At 44.3% G+C, this 22431-nt stretch overlaps 3 protein-coding genes across 4 annotated transcripts; all 3 read left to right on the top strand.

The window, feature by feature from the left end:
* The first annotated feature begins 102 nt into the window (after positions 1–102).
* Positions 103–5236, top strand: LOC135113486 (glutamate receptor ionotropic, delta-2-like). The gene is made up of 13 exons (XM_064028726.1): positions 103–258; positions 939–1079; positions 1202–1321; positions 1412–1632; positions 1841–1981; positions 2094–2252; positions 2418–2508; positions 2725–3025; positions 3151–3371; positions 3838–4018; positions 4474–4573; positions 4687–4813; positions 5017–5236. The coding sequence occupies exons 1-13, from the start codon at positions 103–105 to the stop codon at positions 5092–5094; spliced, it is 2037 nt and encodes a 678-aa protein (XP_063884796.1). The 3' UTR covers positions 5095–5236.
* Positions 5237–9232: 3996 nt separating this feature from the next.
* LOC135113878 (probable glutamate receptor) lies at positions 9233–15787 on the top strand. 2 transcript variants are annotated; one of them, XM_064029500.1, is made up of 13 exons: positions 9233–9423; positions 9543–9640; positions 9766–9882; positions 9973–10193; positions 10402–10542; positions 10655–10813; positions 10979–11069; positions 11339–11639; positions 11771–11991; positions 12450–12630; positions 15083–15182; positions 15296–15422; positions 15626–15787. In XM_064029500.1, exons 1-13 carry the CDS (start codon positions 9339–9341, stop codon positions 15701–15703), a joined length of 1920 nt encoding a protein of 639 aa, XP_063885570.1. In that variant the 5' UTR covers positions 9233–9338; the 3' UTR covers positions 15704–15787. The 2 variants fall into 2 exon arrangements, with proteins under 2 accessions (XP_063885570.1, XP_063885569.1); XM_064029499.1 differs by having other exon boundaries at positions 9763–9882.
* A 4136-nt stretch (positions 15788–19923) lies between these two features.
* LOC135113485 (glutamate receptor ionotropic, delta-1-like) lies at positions 19924–22225 on the top strand. Its single transcript, XM_064028725.1, has 7 exons — positions 19924–20347; positions 20466–20556; positions 20710–21010; positions 21136–21356; positions 21646–21826; positions 21957–22056; positions 22174–22225. Exons 1-7 carry the CDS (start codon positions 20244–20246, stop codon positions 22223–22225), a joined length of 1050 nt encoding a protein of 349 aa, XP_063884795.1. The 5' UTR covers positions 19924–20243.
* Positions 22226–22431: the final 206 nt, after the last annotated feature.

Below are 22431 nucleotides of genomic sequence, written 5' to 3'. Positions count from 1 at the left end.
TTCAACGTTTTTTTTTAAAGAATCCTACATGATTAAGAGTCACACTGGAATCAGCTTTACATTTCCCGTAATAAATCTTTCCACTGCAAAGCAGCACAGCCGATGACTCAAGGAGCAGTGCTTGCCCAGGACATCAGCGTTGCCATGCGGGTAAAGAAGAAATATCCCTCCCAGCCCATCAGCCTCTCCGACCGCTACAAATATGTGTTCATGTGGCTTTGTGGAACGTCCGCCAGAAGCATCGCGAGGCAGCACGGCGTGAGTCCCTCCACTGTCTGCAGGTGGATCAACCGCTGGAAACAAGCAGGAAGACGCTGTGGCCCCAGATACACATGGAACGTTCAGCATTTCCATTCAAAGAGTTCCGTTGTCAGCTGCTTTTGTCCTTATCACTCAGGTGTCTTGCCTCAGTGGTTGGCGCGCTCTATTCTGTTCACTGTGATAGCAGAGTCATCCTCATCCTCATCCTGTGCTCTGAGGCGCACACTTACACATTAAACACACACAAACAGAAAGCGCTGTTTTTATATCATGATTTACTAAGACATGCTGTAAGACCCATTCATGGTACTCATTATTCCTATTTCTATTGCAACTCATGATGCAGAGAGAGAGAGAGAGAGAGAGAGAGAGAGAGAGAGAGAGAGAGAGAGAGAGAGAGAGAGAGAGAGAGAGTACTGATATGCGTATGAAATACAAAGTAGGGTGAATTGTTACATCAGCCTCTGCGTGCATGACGTGTAGCGGCAGCAGCGAGGGCAGCTGTGGCGGGTGTCATGAGAGTGGTGGTGGTGGTGGTGGTGGTGGTGATGGCTCTGCCGTCCTGCCTTAAATGGATAACTTCAGCATCTCTTCGTCCAAGTGAGCAACAAAATTACTGTACAATATTACCTGTAAAAATGTACACTTTCATTACTAACATGGTTACATAACGCAAGTGTATTAATAATGAAGGTTGTTCTTGTATTTTGCCTCCGAAGAGAGGCAGGAGTGGAGCGTGGTGGGGGGCGGTGGAGTCAGTGCTCACCAGCCACGCCCCGTGCCAGCACGCTTGCCTGCTGCTTGCTGACCAACATGAGGTAACCGGAAAGAAACATTAAATTAATATTTTGCGATCTGCATTTCTTTGATTTATTTGTCTGTCTACTCGTTTACCTATTTATTTTATACATTAATTGTCCATTCTCGGTATTATCATGAGGAGTTAGAGGTGACGCAAGCGCCGCGGGGCGTCAGAGTGCTGCGGGCGGTAGGCGACAGCGTCAACGGTTCTGATGGAAGCCACGGCCGCCTCAGGGAGACGGTTGACGGGGTTCGTGAGGTACTGCTGGACGTTCCCAAGTGAAATGAAAGGTAAAAGGGAAACCAAGAGAGAAATGATCTGGAGAAGAATTTCTTAATCTCTCCACAGCTAGGAGAGGTGTGGCAGTGCCTGGTGGTGGTGGTGGTGAGTGATGACCCAGCCTTCCTCGCCGCCTTCGCTCACCTGTCACTCAGGCGTCACGCCCTCAGGTGGTCCACGAGGATCCTTGTCCTCACTCGCCTCCCTCTCAGCCACCTTGGCGGCCTGCATGGCCTTCTCTCCAACAGGAACGCCATGCTGCTCCGAATCCAAGATCATAAAACTTCCAGGTAAGGGACTAGATATTACAACACACTGGTTGGCGGGACAGGTAACAGACGCCTGACGTGAAGTGTTTCCCACCGCCACGTCCAGGTTACACTCTAGCACGACTACTGCTCTTTAGTAACCAAGGAAACTTGTTGATGTATGTTTTAATGACATATTCCACCAAAGATTCTCTACTGCATTGTGATGCTGTTTATTTCCCACCCACAGATCTGTCAGGCGGGTGGGCGTGTTCGTGTGGCAGCCGTACAGCGCCCGCGGCAGCACGCCCCTGAGGGTGGCCACCTGGACGCCGCACGGGAGGCTGACTCTCGCCTCCCACATGTCGCTCTTCCCCGATAAGTTCTCAGTGTGTGTATATCTGTGGCTGTACGTAACTCACTTGTGAAATGTTCTTTCATTGTTATGAGTGCCCTTGATATAATGAAACTTCAATGTCTAACTGAGTGCGTGACTCGCTCAGGTTCAGCTCCGCGCCGCGCCTGAAGGTGGTGGTGGAGCTGCTCCCTGGGCACAGCCTGTCCTGGGTCGACGACGCGGGCGAGCCCGGCGGTCGTCGCCTGGAATACACGGGGTACATAAGTGACGTTGTGAAGTACTTTGCTACAAGGATGAACTTCACGTAAGTGAGTCCCGTGTGTTACAAAAATGTTGTGCATCAGTTCACTTGTAACAGGTTTTTTATTTGCTTATTTCATCGTTCACAAAAAGACCTTGAAATGTGACTGTTATTATTGCATTCTATAAATCTGACAACATAAATTTTTCACTATATGCAACGGATCAGAACTACGTATGTGTTGTCCCCCGAGAGAACCTTCGGCAGCAGAATGCCGGACGGCTCCTGGACCGGCATGATCGGCATGGTGGTGCGGGAGGTGAGCGAAAGCCATTTCGCACTTTTACTAATGCATAAATTTGTTTATCTTGGTACCTTATATATATATATATATATATATATATATATATATATATATATATATATATATATATATATATATATATATATATATATATATATATATATATATATATATATATATATATATATATATATATATATATATATATATATATATATATATATATTACAGGAAGCGGATTTTTCACCGGGGCCTTTCGCATTCAGTCACGTTCGATACGAAGCTGTCGATTACACATATGCGCTCTTCCATGCAAGCGTAAAAATACTTAGCGGTCTAACTGGACTAGAGACAGACCCGTGGGGCTTCCTGCTGCCCCTCACGCCCCTGGTGTGGGCAGTCACCCTGGCGGCGCTGCTGGGGGTGCTCCTCGCCCTACAGCGGCTTCCATCCTGCTTGCCCGGCAGGTCGCTTTTTCGCGGCGATTGGTCGGACAACACATCAAGCTCTGTCCGCGTCCTCCTGCAGCAAGGTGAGGCCTAGGGGACCGTGCATCCTGTCGGATGTTGCCTCACGTCTTTTATGTTTCCGTGTTTTCAGGGAGCAGCAGTCGTGCCTTAATGAAGACTAACTCTGTCTCACTCACTCCCAACGCAGACGTGGTGTGGCCCGCGGAGTGGTGGTGGTGGGAGCGTCTGCTGCTGGGGCTGTGGATGCTGACGGTACTAGTGTTATCAAAGAGTTACTCCGGCAACCTCATGTCCCTGCTGGCCGTGAGATACGTACCGCAGCCCTTCCAGACTGTGAGGGACGTCCTGGACCACCCGAGCGTGGTCATGATCTGGCAAAAGTATTCCACTTACGAACAGCTTGTCAGGGTAATTCTCGACCACAATGATAATGTAGATTTTCAGTAGGAAGAAATTAGTTCTATTTTGAGGCATTGAAGTTTATATTTATTTGGAAATTTTTCACTATATACCGTTATTTTCACGTTGAATGCTCTTCTGGCCCTGCATGCCTTCTCTCCCCCCGCGGCCTCGCTACACAAGACAACAAAAACACAACAACAACAACAACAACAACAATAACAACAACATTAATAATAATAATAATAATAATAATAATGATAATATTTATCATAATAATAATAATAATAATAATAATAATAATAATAATAATAATAATAATAATAATATTACGGGTCATTTGTGCCTCAAGAGATATCTAATCTGATACAATCTCCTTACGAGTGTGCTCTGCCTCCCATTCAACTTACACACACACACACACACACACACACACACACACACACACTGCTGAGCCTCGTTCCTCTTCCTGAAGGACGCCACATACGGGGAGATACGAGAGGTGGCCGGATTGGAGAAGGAGGGTCGCCTGGAGTTCCACAGACAGGCGCGCTATATGGAGAGTCTCGACACCCTGGTGAGGGTGGGCGGCCACGTGCTTGTCGATACTGAGAACTCTCTGAAGAAGCTCATTGCCTCAGACTTCACCAACAAAGGTATGTGTGGAAATATAATGTTCCATTCGAGTCCTCTAATGATGATGGATGTCAGTGGAAAAATGGTAGTTTGAGCTTTGCAAGGATTGTGGTGGTGGTGTGTGGTGATAGGTCAAGTAAGGAAGTCTTCATATATTCATGCTCATCATTCTTACACTTTTCTTCATCGCAAGTGTCCACCTCCTGTCTTATCTCCTAATCCTGGCCAGTGTCCGAGGTTAGGAAGGGCATCCACTCGCGGTAACGGTTCCCAGACACCAAAACCAAATTCCTTCGTCCTTCGCTTAAATAGACTCTAGGAAAACCTGACGTAAAAACATTAAAAGCCATATGGAATATCGTGAGTAATGAGGATCTCTCTCTCTCTCTCTCTCTCTCTCTCTCTCTCTCTCTCTCTCTCTCTCTCTCTCTCTCTCTCTCTCTCTCTCTCTCTCTCTCTCTCTCTCTCTCTCTAGGGCGGTGTGACTTTTACCTCTCCAGAGATGGGTTTCTTTATTCTTCGTTCGGGATGGTAAGCCAGAAGACCAATCCTCTCGTACATGAATTCAACAAGAGGTCGGTGCATTGGAAGTTATTTGTTAATTGCTGGAAATATTGAGTCATACCTATTATTTTTAATATTTTCACTTAACCGTACTGAGTGTTCATTATTATTGTTATTATTTCAGAGTTCTGGTATTAAGGGAGCAGGCTTTAATTCAATATGGGATGGAGAACGTTCCAAATTTTACCGAGTGTGAAAACATTCCCAAGAAGATGTTGATTATGTCATCCTTCTCTGTCTCTAACATCTGGGTGAGAGGAGGGCACTGATATTTGGCTGACAGTGTAATGTCTTAATTTGACTGAGAGCGTAATATCTTAATTTGGCTGAGAGAATAATTCCTAATACCTGGGTGACGTTATAACAAGACTACATATCCTACAAATACTGAAACCATGTAACACCACTACTTAAAGAACCTTCATCAGAGACAATCCTGTGTGTTGTGTTGCAGGGAGTGTTTGTGTTGCTGGTCGGGTGTCTGATTGCCGCCCTGGTGGTGTGGTGCATGGAGCTCACGTGCCGCCGCTAGGAAGATTCACTCACTCTCCCCCCACCCAAAGTTTCACAGGGTCATTAATGGATTAGCTAATGAATAAAACGGGAATATCGGATAACTCTCACTGCTTGTCTATCTTTGTGTCTATGCATCTATATATTTATGAAAGAATAAAGCTATATATACGTACGAGTATGTCTTTCTTTTTTTTTTTACCTTTTTCTTTGTACCTAGTTATTATTATTATTATTATTTTATTATTATTATTATTTTTACTATTATCATTATTATTATTCTCATCATTTCTATTATTATTAATATCATTATTATTCATTAATTCATTTTTGTCATTATTTTTATCATTTTCAATAATTAGATGGTTACCATAATTAGAATTGGTGAAACAAACGATTGAAGAATCGTGTTGCATCATGTGATGAAATGCGTAGCTGATTTTTGTGATGTTGGTGGGACAGTAGTGATAATTGTGATAACTGTCAAAGTCGACGATTGTCATGTCCTTTATTTATATTTGTTAGTATTCACTACGTGTACTGCTTCACTTAGTGCTGCTACAGTGACTAACAATGTGCGTCACTCCCTTCCGGAGCACGGATCTGGAACCTGAGGGCGAGGCGGCGAGAACAATCATGGCAGAGGCGGAGGCGGGCGCGGGCGCGGACTCTGACGGGGATGGAGGATCGTTTTGATTTGACTTTGTTAATAAAGATATTCATATATATATATATATATATATATATATATATATATATATATATATATATATATATATATATATATATATATATATATATATATACACACACACATATATATATAAACACATATATATCTACAGGACGCCGCACGTGAGGCTGACCCACACGCCGTTCTTCCCCGATAAGTTTTATGTGTGTGTATTACTGTTATCTACCATTGGTTCTCATGGTTCACCATGAGTGCATAACAGCTTTCAAAAAAAGAGTTGTTTGTGATGCACTCCTAAACTGATAGGCTGCACTGTTCTCATCTCTCCGTGGCGCAGGTTCAGCTCACCGCCGACTCACTGTGGCGGTGGAGTTCCTGCCCCACCACACGCTGACGTGGGTCAAAGACTCTGACACCCCTGATGGCAGCCGCTTGGAACTCGCTGGTTTCCTGAACGAGTTCGTTAAGGTGAACCGGAATTTAGGACGTGTTTGTCTTTTCACCAGTTCATTTTCAGGATCGGGAGACTAAATGCGCAGGGTTGGATATCGAACTGGATGGAATATGTGCCAAACTTTACCGAGTGTGACAACATTCCCAAGAAGATGCTGGTCACCTCGTCCATCTCCTCCTCCAACATCTGGGTGAGCAGACCAACTTTGTGCACCAGACTGACATATGGACGACACGGGATGCAGCTCATAGTATTTCACCGTCAACATTTTACAAGAGTAATATTCAAAGTCAAACAGAGAGAGAGAGAGAGAGAGAGAGAGAGAGAGAGAGAGAGAGAGAGAGAGAGAGAGAGAGAGAGAGAGAGAGAGAGAGAGAGAGAGAGAGAGAGAGAGAGTTGTATCGTCTATTGTATAATTTGGACCGAGAAGCTTTTTTTTTTTTTATCTGTGAATTCACTTACAAATGTACTACCTTGCTTAGGCAGTTATAGACACACTGTAGTTGTGGCATCATGGCCTGCATTCCTAAACGCTTTGTTCTCTCATCAGTACCATTTACAAGAGCCACAGAGTTGGTAAGTCGTTTTTATGCATGACTTTTCTACTGACGGTGCAAAATACTCGTACTAGTGAAACTTTCATTATAATCACGAAAGCATCATTGAAAACCCCAGTAACTTCCATTAAAAGCTGTTAAGCGTTAGATATCTGACGGAAATGTGTTTAGGAGTACCAAGGAAAGATTCACACATGCCAAAACCATAGAAAAAGAGTAGCCTCAGTGACCTAAGGTAAATACAACTTTGTTGTTTGTTTTGTTGGTTGTTTGTGTCATGTGTGTTGTGTTTCAGAGGGTATTTGTGTTGTGTGTTGTGTTGCAGAGGGTGTTTGTGTTATATGTGTTGTGTTGCAGAGGGTGTTTGTGTTATATGTGTTGTGTTGCAGAGGGTGTTTGTGTTGTATGTGTTGTGTTGCAGGGAGTGTTTGTGTCACGTGTGTTGTGTTCCAGAGAATGTTTGTGTCACGTGTGTTGTGTTCCAGAGAGTGTTTGTGTTACGTGTGTTGTGTTGCAGGGGGTGTTTGTGTTATGTGTGTTGAGTTGCAGGTAGTGTTTGTGTCACGTGTGTTGTGTTGCAGGGAGTGCTTGTATCAAGTGTGTTGTGTTGCAGGGGATGTTTGTGTCACGTGTGTTGTGTTGCAAGGAGTGTTTGTGTCACGTGTGTTGTGTTGCAAGGAGTGTTTGTGTCACGTGTGTTGTGTTGCATAAGGTGTTTGTGTCACGTGTGTTGTGTTGCAGGGAGTGTTTGTGCTGCTGGGCGGGGGCGTGGTGGCCGGGCTGGCGGTGTGGTGTCTGGAGGTGCTCGTCAAGCCCTGGAAGGAGCACTGACTCCCTCTGGCAACCCCTGTGCTGCTGTCCTGCCTTCATATTTACTAGCAAAAAATAAATAAATGAATAAACAAATAAATAAAATAAAATAATATAAATAAAAAATAGATAAAATAAAAAATAAACAGATACGTGATAACAAATAATGAATAATAATCTATCTGCTTCTCTCTCTCTCTCTCTCTCTCTCTCTCTCTCTCTCTCTCTCTCTCTCTCTCTCTCTCTCTCTCTCTCTCTCTTTCTCTGACTAAATTATGTACCAAGCATCAGACATGAATAATAAAGGTAACCCGTGCTTGCTTCAAACACACACACACACACACACACACACACACACACACACACACACACACACACACACACACACACACACACACACACACACACAGGCTACATGAAGCAGAAGCGCCACAGAGCCAGCAGTCCATTCCTGCGTGTCCCGGTGAGAGGAGGTGGTCTTGGTGGGCTTGTGTTTAGTGCTCTCCACACACTTTCATAATAACACTGTTCCTTTAACGGCACCGTTCCTTTAACGGTAGAAACAAAGCAATTAAAGACTTACAAAAACACCACATTACCTGACACACTTCATCACCTGAGGCACTGTGATGTCTGCACTATATAAGAATTATACTCTATTTATTTATTTGTACACGAAATATTTCACAAGTATCGTCATTATCGTCGGTATTTGTTCTACTTTAATGTTTTCTTTTTGTAACGGACAGCCCAGTTAACCTTCCAGCCTTGATCGATAGTCATATCATCCATCGCTGCCTCTAATACCTGACATGATTAGGTAAAGCTTCTTGAATGAGGAAACGATTGTAAAGCGCTCGTCTAATTATAATCACATCTAAAAACAATTTCTTTCAACGCTTTTTTTAAGAATCCTACATGATTAAGAGTCACACTGGAATCAGCTTTACATTTCCCGTAATAAATCTTTCCACTGCAAAGCAGCACAGCCGATGACTCAAGGAGCAGTGCTTGCCCAGGACATCAGCGTTGCCATGCGGGTAAAGAAGAAATATCCCTCCCAGCCCATCAGCCTCTCCGACCGCTACAAGTTTGTGTTCATGTGGCTTCGTGGAACGTCCGCCAGAAGCATCGCGAGGCAGCACGGCGTGAGTCCCTCCACTGTCTGCAGGTGGATCAACCGCTGGAAACAAGGAGGGAGACTCTGTGGGCCCAGATACACATGGAACGTTCAGCATTTCCATTCAAAGAGTTCCGTTGTCAGCTGCTTTTCTCCTTATCACTCAGGTGTCTTGCCTCAGTACTGAGTGGTTGGCGCGCTCCATTCTGTTCACTGTGATAGCAGTGTCATCCTCACGTCCCTCACAAGCTGTACACCCTCTTTGGAAAGTGTCGTGGGCATGTCGTGTGGAGGAGGAGGCTCTGAGGCGCACAGTTACACATTAAACACACGCAAACAGAAAGCGCTGTTTTTATATCATGATTTATAAAGACATGCTGTAAGTCCCACTCATGGTACTCATTATTCCTATTTCTATTGCTACTCATGATGCAGGGAGAGAGAGAGAGAGAGAGAGAGAGAGAGAGAGAGAGAGAGAGAGAGAGAGAGAGAGAGAGAGAGAGAGAGAGAGAGAGAGAGAGAGAGAGTACTGATATGCGTATGAAATACAAAGTAGGGTGAATTGTTACATCAGCCTCTGCGTGCATGACGTGTAGCGGCAGCAGCGAGGGCAGCTGTGGCGGGTGTCATGAGAGTGGTGATGGTGGTGGTGGTGGTGGTGATGGCTCTGCCGTCCTGCCTTAAATGGACAACTTCAGCATCTCTTCGTCCAAGTGAGGAGCAAAATTACTGTACATGACTTCCTGTAAAAATGAACACTTTCATTACTAACATGGTTACATGACGCAAGTGTATTAATAATGAAGGTTGTTCTTGTATTTTGCCTCCGAAGAGAGGCAGGAGTGGAGCGTGGTGGGGGCGGTGGAGTCAGTGCTCACCAGCCACGCCCCGTGCCAGCACGCTTGCCTGCTGCTTGCTGACCAACATGAGGTAACCGGAAAGAAACTTTAAATTAATATTTTTCGATATGGATTTCTTTGATTTATTTGTCTGTTTACTTATTTACCTATTTATTTTATACATTAATTGTCCATTCTCGGTATTATCATGAGGAGTTGGAGGTGACGCAAGCGCCGCGGGGCGTCAGAGTGCTGCGGGCGGTAGGCGGCAGCGTCAACGGTTCTGATGCAAGCCACGGCCGCCTCAAGGAGACGGTTGACGGGGTTCGTGAGGTACTGCTGGACGTTCCCAGGTGAATTGAAAGGTGAAAGGGAAACCAAGAGAGAAATGATCTGGAGAAGAATTTCTTAATCTCTCCACAGCTAGGAGAGGTGTGGCAGTGCCTGGTGGTGGTGGTGGTGAGTGATGACCCAGACTTCCTCGCCGCCTTCGCTCACCTGTCACTCAGGCGTCACGCCCTCAGGTGGTCCACGAGGATCCTTGTCCTCACTCGCCTCCCTCTCAGCCACCTTGGCGGCCTGCATGGCCTTCTCTCCAACAGGAACGCCATGCTGCTCCGAATCCAAGATCATAAAACTTCCAGGTAAGGGACTAGATATTACAACACACTGGTTGGCGGGACAGGTAACAGACGCCAGACGTGAAGTGTTTCCCACCGCCACGTCCAGGTTACACTCTAGCACGACTACTGCTCTTTAGTAACCAAGGAAACTTGTTGATGTATGTTTTAATGACATATTCCACCAAAAATTCTCTACTGCATTGTGATGCTGTTTATTTCTCACGCACAGATCTGTCAGGCGGGTGGACGTGTTCGTGTGGCAGCCGTACAGCGCCCCCGGCAGCACGCCCCTGAGGGTGGCCACCTGGACGCCGCACGGGAGGCTGACTCTCGCCTCCCACATGTCGCTCTTCCCCGATAAGTTCTCAGTGTGTGTATATCTGTGGCTGTACGTAACTCACTTGTAAAATGTTCTTTCATTGTTATGAGTGCCCTTGATATAATGAAATTTCAATGTCTAAGTGAGTGTGTGACTCGCTCAGGTTCAGCTCCGCGCCGCGCCTGAAGGTAGTGGTGGAGGTGCTGCCTGCCCACAGCGTGTCCTGGGTCGACGACGCGGGCGAGCCCGGCGGTCGTCGCCTGGAATACACGGGATACATAAGTGACGTTGTGAAGCACTTTGCTACAAGGATGAACTTCACGTAAGTGAGTCCCGTGTGTTACAAAAATGTTGTGCATCAGTTCACTTGTAACAGGTTTTTCATATGCTTATTTTATAGGTCACAAAAAGACCTTGAAATGTGACTGTTATTATTGCACTCTATAAATCTGACAACATAAATTTTTCACTATATGCAACGGATCAGAATTACGTATGTGTTGTCCCCCGAGAGAACCTTCGGCAGCAGAATGCCGGACGGCTCCTGGACCGGCATGATCGGCATGGTGGTGCGGGAGGTGAGCGGCAGCCACTCCGCACTTTTACTAATGCATAAATTTGTTTTTCTACACAGCTTATATGTGTGTGTGTGTGTTTGTCTATATATATATATATATATATATATATATATATATATATATATATATATATATATATATATATATATATATATATATATATATATATATATATATATATATATATATATATATATATATATATATTTATTTATTTATTTATTTATTTTTTTTTTAATTAATTTTTTTTTTTTTTTTTTTTTTCACAGGAAGCAGATTTTTCACCAGGGCCTTTCGCATTCAGTTATGTTCGACACGAAGCTGTCGATTACACATATGCACTCTACCATCAAAGCATAAAAATACTTAGCGGACTGAGTGGACTAGAGACAGACCCGTGGGGCTTCCTGCTGCCCCTCACATCCCTGGTGTGGGCATTGACCCTGGCGGCGCTGCTTGGGATGCTCCTCATCCTGCAGCTGTTTCCATCCTGCCTGCCCGGCAGATCGCTCCTTCGCGGCGGCTGGTCCGCCAACACCTTCAGCCCTGTCCGCGTCCTCCTGCAGCAAGGTGAGGCCTCGGGGACCGTGCTGGGCCCTTCCTGCCGGATGCTGCCTCACGTCTTGCAGGTTTCCGTGCTCTCAGGGAGCAGCAGTCGTGCCCTATGAAGACTAACTCAGCCTCATTCACTCCCAACGCAGACGTGGTGTGGCCCGCGGAGTGGTGGTGGTGGGAGGGTCTGGTGCTGGGGCTGTGGATGCTGACGACGCTGGTGCTGACTAAGAGCTACGCCGGCAACCTCATGTCCCTGTTGGCCGTGAGATACGTGCCGCAGCCCTTCCAGACTCTGAGGGACGTCCTGGACCACCCGAGCGTGGTCATGATCTGGCAGAAGTATTCCAGTTACGAACAGCTTCTCAGGGTAATGCTCGCACACAATGGTAATGTAAATTTTCAGTAGGAAGAAATTTGTTCTATTTTGAGGCATTGAAGTTCATATCTATTTGGGAAAATTTTCACTATATACCGCTATTTTCACGCTGACTCCTCTTCTGGTCTTGCTAACTGCATGCCTTTCCTCCTCCTGCGGCCACGCTGCAAAGACAACAAAAACACAACAACAACAACAACAACAACAACAACAACAACAACAACAACAACAACGACAACAACAACAACAATAACATAAACAAAAACAACAGCAACAATATTAATACTAATATTACAGGTCATTTGTGCCTCAATATTTAACCTGATACAACCTCCTTACGAGTGTGCTCTGCCTCCTGTCCAACTTGCATACACACACACACACACACACACACACACACACACACACACACACACACACACTGCTGAGCCTCATTCCTCTCCCTGAAGGACTCCACATCCGGGGAGATGCGAGAGGTGGCCGGACTGGAGAAGGAGGGTCGCCTGGAGTTCCACACACAGGTGCGCTTCAAGGAGATTCTCGACACCCTGGTGAGGGCGGGTGGCCACGTGCTTGCCGATGCTGGGAACTCTCTAACGAAGCTCATTGGCTCAGACTTCAGCAACAAAGGTATGTGTGGTTCCACTAGTAAAATACCTGACTCACTAGTAAAATACCTGACTTTAAAAAAAATACCTGACTGCTAGGTTAAAACATTATACAGGGCGTAAGAGAAGTATATATAAGAGATTAAGGGCAGGTGAAGAAGTTTTAAGGTCACAATATAATGAATTAGTTAGAACAGTCAGGAAGTTAACGAGGAAAGCTAAGGGCAATTATGAATTAAAGGTAGCCAGCCAGGCGAAGACAGACTCCAAGGGATTTTATCAGGTATACAGGACGAAGAATAAGGATACTATAGGTCCATTAAAGGCAGCAGATGGGGAGCTGGTTAGTTCTGCGGAGGAGATTAGTAAAATTCTGAATGAGTATTTTTTAACTGTCTTCACCCAGGAAAACATGCAGGATATGCCAGATAGTGAACAGATGTTTAGAGCAGATGAGAATGAGAAGCTGACAGATATTACCATAACTAGGGAGATAGTGGAACAGGAGATAGGCTAAAAAAGTTCAAGATACCAGGACCAGATGAAATATATCCCAGAGTACTTAAGGAATGCAATGAGGTTATTAGTGAGCCGTTAGTTTCTGTCTTTAGGAAATCACTTGAGTCAGGTGAGGTACCAGTAATGTGGAGGCAGGCTAATGTAGTACCCATCTTTAAGAAGGGAGATAGCACTTTAGCGTCTAACTATAGACCTGTCAGCTTAACTTACATTGTAGGTAAAATAACAGTCGATAATAGCGAGGAACATTAGGGAACATTTAGACAAACATAACTTGATAAATCAGTCACAGCATGGCTTCACGAAGGGGAAGTCTTGTCTGACAAACTTGTTAAGTTTTTACTGTAAAGTGTACAAGGCAGTAGATAATGGTGACAGTTATGATATCTTATATCTGAATTTTAGTAAAGCATTTGACAAGGTACCCCATCAAAGGCTCCTGAGAAATGGTAGGGTACACGGGATAGATTGGAAGGTGTTAGGCTGGATAGGGTCTTGGCTTAGCGACAGGAGACAAAGAGTTGTAATAAACGGCTCGAAATCCGAGTGAAGTCATGTAATTAGTGGGGTGTCACAGGGATCAGTATTAGAGCCATTGTTATTTATAATATATATCAATGACTTGGATAGTGGAATTAGTAGTGAAGTTAGTAAATTTGCAGATTACACAAAGATAGGTAGATTAATTAGGTCAGAATCGGATGCCATCGCCTTGCAGGCAGATTTAGATAGGATGAATGAATGGACGGACAGATGGCAAATGCAATTTAATATCAATAAATGTAAAGTACTTAGCGTTGGTAGAGGAAACCCACACAGTAGGTACACATTAAACAACCAAACTCTGGTAGGTACAGGGTACGAGAAAGATTTAGGAGCTATAGTTAGCTCTGAATTCCGTCCAGGAAAACAATGCATAGAAGCCAGAAACAGGGCAAATAGGGTACTAGGATTCATTTTTAGGAGTGTTAAAAGTAGAAGGCCGGAAGTAATATTAAAGTTATATACTTGGCGCTGGTCAGACCTCATCTAGACTACGCTGTGCAGCTCTGGTCCCCACATTACAGGAAAGATATAGGTCTATTAGAATCAGTACAGAGGAAAATGACTAAAAGGATACAGGGGATGAGGAGTATTCCTTACGAGGCGAGATTGAAGCTGTTAAATTTACATTCTTAAGAGAGACGTAGGTTAAGAGGGGACCTGATAGAAGTCTTTAAGTGGTATAAGGGTTATAACAAGGGGGATGTAAGTAAAATTCTTAGGATCAGCAACCAGAGTAGAACAAGAAATAACGGGTTCAAGCTTGAAAAAAATTATGTTTTAGGAAGGAGATAGGAAAAAAATTGGTTCTCAAATGGAGTGGTAGATGACTCAGTGATCATGTTGTTAGTGCTAGGACATTAGAGAGCTTTAAGAGAAGATTAGACAAGTTTATGGATGGGGATAATAGATGGAAATAGGTAGTATATTTCATACAGGGACTGCCACGTGTAAACCTGGTCGCTTCTTGCAGCTTCCCTTATTTCTTATGTTCTTATGTTCTTATTCGAGTCCTGTGATAGTGATGATGGATGTCAGTGGAAAAATGGTAGGATGGGCTTTGGAAGGACTGTGGTGCTGATGTGTGTTGATAGGTCAAGTAAGGAAGTCTTCATATTACACTTTTCTTCATCCCAAGTGTCCACCTCCTGTCTTATCTCCTAATCCTGGCCAGTGTCCGAGGTTAGGAAGGGCATCCACTCGCGGTAACGGTTCCCAGACACCAAAAGCAAATTCCTTCGTCCTTCGCTTAAATAGACTCGATGGAAACCTGACGTAAAAACATTAAAAACCATATGGAATGTCGTGAGTAACGGGGATCTCTCTCTCTCTCTCTCTCTCTCTCTCTCTCTCTCTCTCTCTCTCTCTCTCTCTCTCTCTCTCTCTCTCTCTCTCTCTCTCTCTCTCTCTAGGGCGGTGTAACTTTTACCTCTCCAGGGATGGGTTTTTTCCTTCTTCGTTCGGGATGGTAAGCCAGAAGACCAATCCTCTCGTCCATGAATTCAACAAGAGGTCGGTGTATTGGAAATTGTTTGTTAATTGCTGGAAATATTGAGTCATATCTATTATTTTTAATATTTTCACTTAACCGTACTGAGTGTTGATTATTATTGTTATTATTTCAGAGCTCTGGATTTAATCGAGCAGGGTTTAATTGAATATGGGATTGAGAACGCTCCAAATATTACAGCGTGTGGAAACATTCCCAAGAAGATGTTGATTATGTCATCCTTCTCTGTCTCTAACATCTGGGTGAGAGGAGGGCACTGATATTTGGCTGACAGTGTAATGTCTTAATTTGACTGAGAGCGTAATGTCTTAATTTAGCTGAGAGAATAATTCCTAATACCTGGGTGACGTTATAACAAGACTACATATCCTGCAAATACTGAAACCATGTAACACCACTACTTAAAGAACCTTCATCAGAGACAATCCTGTGTGTTGTGTTGCAGGGAGTGTTTGTGTTGCTGGGCGGGGGTCTGAGTGCCGCCCTGGTGGTGTGGTGCATGGAGCTCACGTGCCGCCACTAGGAAGATTCACTCACAGCTTCACAGGCTTATTAATGGATTAGCTTATGAATAAAACTGTAGTATGTGTTTACTTCTCATTGCCTGTACGAGTATATCTTTATGTCTATGCATCTATGTATTTATGATTAAATTAATGAAAGGAGCTATATATACGTATGTCTGTTGATCTATTTATCCATCTACATTTTCTCTTTTTCTTTGTATCTAATTATCATTATTATCATTATTATTTTTATTATTATTATTATCTATTCAGTAATTGTTTATCATTATTTCTATTATTTTTATTACTGATCGCAATAATCAGATGGTTACCTTAATAAGAATTGCTGAAACAAACAACTGATGAATCGTGTTGCATCATGTAATGCAATGGTAACTATAGCTTCCATTCCCTAAAACTGCGGCCATTTTATTTTATTTATTCATTTAATTAGCTTACCATAGTTACCTGATGATAATAATAGGGTGAAATTTCCAGCACAAAACTCAACCAAACATACCAGTCCAGTGTTCTTTTGCAAATATTACTTTGTTCACAATGACAGGAAACTTGAGTAAGGAAGAAAAAGATACACCATATGTATAAGTTCTCTTACGTGGAAAGGAAACAGACCAAGGGCGTAATGCCTGCCAAGGGAAGACACCTGCTCTGCGATTCTGAAAGCACAATGCACAGAGTCTCCTCAGTCATTCTAGCCTTAAACAATTAAGGGACCTGATATTGATTCGTGAATGAAACAGTGACATTACCCTCCCACACCCACTGGCGCACCTCCTGCCCCGTCCGTGCCGCAGGGTGTGCTTGCGGATATATCAGTCACCGCTGTGCGGTAAGCCTGCACTTCCCTCCCGGTCACCCTGCGAGAGGAGCTGACCTTGTTGTGTTTGGTTGCCTGGAACCCGCGCTTCAGTCTTCATGCAGAGGTAAGACAGAGTCTTTGCTGCATTATAATATTTTTTTAGAAGACTAGATAAATCTATGGATGAGGGTAATAGGTGGAAACACGCAGGTGTGTCTCATAGAGGAACTCTCAGGTGTAAGCCTGAGTGATTCTTGCAGCTTCCCTTATTTTCTTACATCACTGTAATTTCCAAGAAAAGAAGGATCATGCGGTGAAAAATGCATTTTACATTTTTCAGGAAGGGAAGGTTAAAGAAAGTTAGTCTTGTGGTGGGAAGGAAATAGTCGTTACAGTTGGCTTGATGTAGGCCAGCAGCAGGGAGCCACACGGTGGCGCGACACAACCATCTGAACAGTGAATGACTCATGGAGAACAGTTCATAATAGTAACTTGTGTCACTTGACCATTATTTCTCACACAATCTTCTGTCAGTTCACGGAAATTCCACATGAAAGTAGAAAAAAATTGGAATGTCATAAAGAAAATTACATAACAAATTGTGAGACGAGTTTATTAGATATTTCTATATGTATAGTGTTAATGTCGTTATTCAATAAAACTAAATAAATGAAAGCACGTTTCTTGATTCCGATTACTGACAATAAAAAAATAAAAAACCGCTTAGGATTTTTATTTTGATGGAACGAACTGAAAAGTAATAATTTTATCCTGTGGGTATCTACCAGCTTTCTTTGACACACTTGTTTCCTCCCTCTTCAGTGACTCTGAGTCATGTCAACATTCTTGCTTCATAAAGGCGATGAACAACACACCAACAGATCGTTAACGTGCATCATTTGAGAAGTATTCTAGTATACACCTTATTTTTTCTCAATTTTTAGCACATATCATTTTCGTTCTTGCAAATATGAATTGAGTCAACATTCTCTCCTAGTTAGGCCGGAGTGCTACAAACCATTAGGTCGCAAAGGTCCAGGGTATGGGAAGTATCCTAGTGTGTATATTACTCTTATATATATATATATATATATATATATATATATATATATATATATATATATATATATATATATATATATATATATATATATATATATATATCTTTTTTTTTCTATCATATCGTTTTCGTTGATGTAAACCTGAATCGTGTCAACATTCTCTCTTCGTAAGGCCGAAGCACTGCACGCCGTTGCATCACGAGGCTGTCGCGTCCTCGAGGGGACGCGCGGTGTGGGCCATGAAGCGATGCCCATCCACGCCGACCACACTGTCCGAGAGAACCAAATTTGTGGTCATGTGGGTTGACGGGAATTCCATTCGCAGGATCGCGCGTGCGACGGGCGTGAGCTCCTCCACTGTGAGCAGGTGGATCAACCGCTGGAAGGAGGAAGGCAACGTGTATGATCGGAAAGGGTTCAGTAGCATTTGTTATCCCATTTATAAAAGGTAACATTTTCAAGACCTCGTAGGTTGTCAAGTAAAAGTAATTTCGTCCGCACTGTTTTGAGCCAACTGTTCGTAACTAATGAAATGTAAACATTCATATAGCATAACAGTTTCATTGATGTTTTTTTTTCTTTTTTGCAAAGCAAGTAATGTAGGTTAGATAGGGTTTTGTTTCTACCCTGTCAATATGTACTAATATATGTGAGAAATATCGAGGTGAATTTTGACTCCTTTCCCTGCAATGCGAATATGTACATAAAATCTGTTTGCTTTACACACACTGATTAAATGCCGTGTCGGGTTTGGCATTTTGATGGAAACGCCACGAAGTCTAAATTGGAATAGATGCTTCCTTTAAACGTGACGAGTTTGTGGAAATATTACAAAACAATCCATTCCCTGAACTTCACGTAGAGAATTTCACCACGTAAGCGGAAATTCATAGATATTATAAGTGAAAGGGAAAATCTTTTTTGGATAATAGGACTAAATGTACACTTCACTGCAAAGATTAGGAGAGCCGCGATACAGAAAATCAGAGTCTTGCGTTGGGGCTGAGAGGGTGGAAGGCACAGCATTGAGATTTCGGGAGTACACTTAGCAGGCCGTGAGGGAAGCTGCTAGTGAGCCACACGAGTATGGAATGAGCCACAAAGGAACATCAACCTTGCTGGGTTTTTATAATGAAATAAAAAATGAATACATTTTTTCTTCCACATTGCTGTAATAAAAAGATGAGACAGCAGTTTTCCCCACAAGTATCATACCATTACAGCCATGGCGGCCTCCTGGCGGTGTTTCTCGCCCGCTGTGTGCAGTGTGCGCTCCTCCCAGGTAATCACGCGCGCCTCTCGCAGTCCACCTGCGCGTTTTTGTCTAGCCTGAGTTAAATACAACTCTTTCGTGGGTATATACTTAAGATGCAACATTTTCTCTATCTTCCCACGAAAGGCTGCCAGGAGTCCATGTCGCTGCGAGCCGCGGCCTCCGTGCTCACGACACACGCCCCGTGTGAACATACCGCGCTGCTGATCACTGACGGGAGGCAGGTGAGTCTGGACCACTGGTTTGCTTAGTGAACACTCCATCAAATACACGAGTGAATAGTGTGGTTCGTTATTATTTGTTTGAGCTGTGGTGTTTCCTTCAGGGAAGAGAAACAATGCAAGCGCCGCGGGGTGTTACTGTCTTCCAGGCGCCAACAGACCACCAAGGTGGCAATGCAACCCAGGAAGGTGTGAGGAAGACGGTGGACAAGATGCGTCAGGTGGGTCACACAAGCAAAAACTTAAACCATTCACTGAACGCTTTTCATTGGATTTATTAACTGCCCCTTAGAGGAAGACTTGTAACCCCGTAACCCTCACAGATGGGAGAGGCGTGGCACTGCCTGGTGGTGGTGGTGGCGAGTGATGACCCAGCCTTCCTCGCTGCCTTCGCTCATCTGTCACTCAGGCGTCACGCCCTCAGGTGGTCCACGAGGATCCTTGTCCTCACTCGCCTCCCTCTCAACCACCTTGGCGGCCTGCACGGCCTTCTCTCCAACAGGAACGCCATGCTGCTGCACGTGCAGGAGGGCGAGGAGGCATGCAGGTGATGAAACACTCCCGCCAGCGGCTTCATCCAAACTCCGACCGTTCACTGAGAGTTAAAGTGTGGTTCGCTGTAATGTGTTTATAATGTCAAGTTGTGTTACAAAGGCGTTTCAATTTCTTTACAAAAAAAAAAAAGAAAAAAAGAATATATATATATATATATATATATATATATATATATATATATATATATATATATATATATATATATATATATATATATATATATATATATATATATATATATATATATATATATATATATATATATATATATATATATATATATATATATATTTCCCGCACACAGATCTGTCAGTCGGGTGAGCGTGTTGGTGTGGCAGCCGTACAGCGCCCCCGGCAGCACGCACCTGCTGAGGGTAGCCACCTGGACGCCGCACGGGAGGCTCACTCTCGTCCCCCACGCGTCGCTCTTCCCCGACAAATTTTCTGTGTAGTAAAACTCTGATTCCTTATTCACGCTTGAGTCCTGAGGGCTTGATATGACTGTCCATTTAATTCCTCACCACTAAGCAAACACATTCGTTATCCTGAGAGCGTTGTGCTCCCCGCTGCAGGTTCACGTCCCCGCCGACCCTCACCGTGGCGGTGGAGTTCCTGCCCTACCACACAATGACGTGGGTGGAAGACCCGCACGAACCTGGCGGACGCCGCCTCCTCCTCACGGGATTTGTAGATGAAATCGTAAAGTATCTTGCCAGGGCGATGAACTTCAGGTAAGTTTACTCAGTATTAATAGAAAGATAGAGAATGGATTATGTTGCAATCTTCATTTTCAATATTTTTCCAACAAAATTTTCATTCATAGGTTTCTAAGCACAATATTTGCTTCAGGCACAGGTACGTGGTGTCCCCAGACGGAACCTTCGGCACCAGGCTGCCTGACGGCTCCTGGACGGGACTGATGGGCATGGTGGTGAGGGAGGTGAGCAACACTTCTAGTTGTGTGCACCATTAAGGGCGTAATTTCTTCCCTTCACGTTATTTACAATGAATAAGAAAATCAAGGCGGCATTATTTCACGGACGCGTCGCTTGACAACAGTTTCCTAAATATGTAGCACATCTTCATTCTCCAGGAAGCAGACTTCGCTCCAGGGCCGTTCATAATGAACCCTCAGCGATACGAGGCAGCGCAGGCCGCGGCGCCTTATTCTGGCTCAAACATCCGAATACTTGGCGGCCTGGCGGGACTTGAGGTAGACCCGTGGGGCTTCCTGCTGCCCCTCACGCCCCTGGTGTGGGCGGTCACTCTGGTAGTGCTGGTGTGGGTGCATCTCGTCTTGCAAGTACTTTCATCCTGTCTGCCCAGAAGGTCGCTTTGTCGCGGAGGCTGGCTTATCGACACCTTCGGCCCCGTGCGCGTCTTCCTGCAGCAAGGTGAGGCCTCCGGGACCGTGCTGGTCCCTTCCTGCCGGGGACTGACTTGCGTCTTGAACGTTTTCGTGCTCTAAGAGAACAACGGTCATGCCTAATGAAAACTAACTCGCTCACTCCCAACGCAGATGTGGTGTGGCCCGCGGAGTGGTGGTGGTGGGAGCGTCTGGTGTTGGGGTTGTGGATGCTGACGACGCTGGTGCTGACGAGGAGCTACGCTGGCAACCTCATGTCCCTGTTGGCCGTGAGATACGTGCCGCAGCCCTTCCAGACTATTCAGGATGTCCTGGACCACCCGAGCGTCGCCATAATAGGCCAAAAACACTCAAGCTACGAGCAGACGCTTATGGTGACGCTTGCACACATTGTTTTCCCACAAAACTTAATTGCACCTCACAAAAATTCAAGATGCAGTGATCGGAAGACCCCCTAATGGTCATTGGATTTTATTTTCGTTTGTTTCTGACGTCTAAAGCTTTTTTTTTACCTTACACCTTCGTGTGAAATTAAAAAAAAAACATTCCCAGCACAACAGTAGACAAAAACTGTGGATTCGTTTTGTTCATTACGCGGGGCTGAACTGCAGGCTTTCGCCTCATGTGTCTCGTGTTTTATCTATTTATTTATTTTTTTCTCAGGAAGTGAAGTCTGGTGTCCTGCGGAGAGTGGCTGATCTGCAGCAGGAGGGTCGCCTGGAGTTCCACACGCAGAAGCAGCTGCCGCTGAGCATCGATACCTTTGTGAAGAAAGGGACGCACGTCCACGTTGGCCTCGACATCAACCTGAGAAGCCACATTGCTTTGGACTTCTCTAAGAATGGTACTACTCCTTCACGGGCGTCGCTACAACACTATATAAGTAACCTGATAGACAGACGTAAACTCTCTCTCTCTCTCTCTCTCTCTCTCTCTCTCTCTCTCTCTCTCTCTCTCCCTGTGCCTCCCTTCAGGTCGGTGCGGGTTTTACATATCGAGGGATGGGATGCTGCCACTCTCGGCCTCCATGATGACGCAGAAGACCAACCCTCTCGTGCACGGCTTCGATCAGAGGTGCGGCTCTGTTCACTCTCTGGCTGGAAGCTGTCTTATATATACTTTCATGTATCATATTTTTCTTCAACTTATATACGTGAGTGTCATGAATTACACATGTACGTATTTCTAAAGCTTCAGTATGTCAGTCTCTTATAATTTTGAAAACCAGTGTGACTCAGCGTGAGTGATCCTATTTCTGTTCCTCAGGCTTTTGTTACTAGTCGCTCACGGATTAAGACTACACTGGATTGAACATTTCCCAAACTCTACGGAGTGTGACAACGTTCCCAAGAAGATCGCGGTCAGCATGCACATCTCCATCTCAAACATTTGGGTGAGCTTAAGAAACTATTGAAATCACATCATTTATAATACCAAGGCAAATCATCA

Source organism: Scylla paramamosain, chromosome 26, assembly GCF_035594125.1.
Source record: "Scylla paramamosain isolate STU-SP2022 chromosome 26, ASM3559412v1, whole genome shotgun sequence".
NCBI lineage: Eukaryota > Metazoa > Arthropoda > Malacostraca > Decapoda > Portunidae > Scylla > Scylla paramamosain.
Note: the sequence above shows the minus strand (reverse complement) of the source record. Positions and strands in the feature narration are given on the sequence as shown.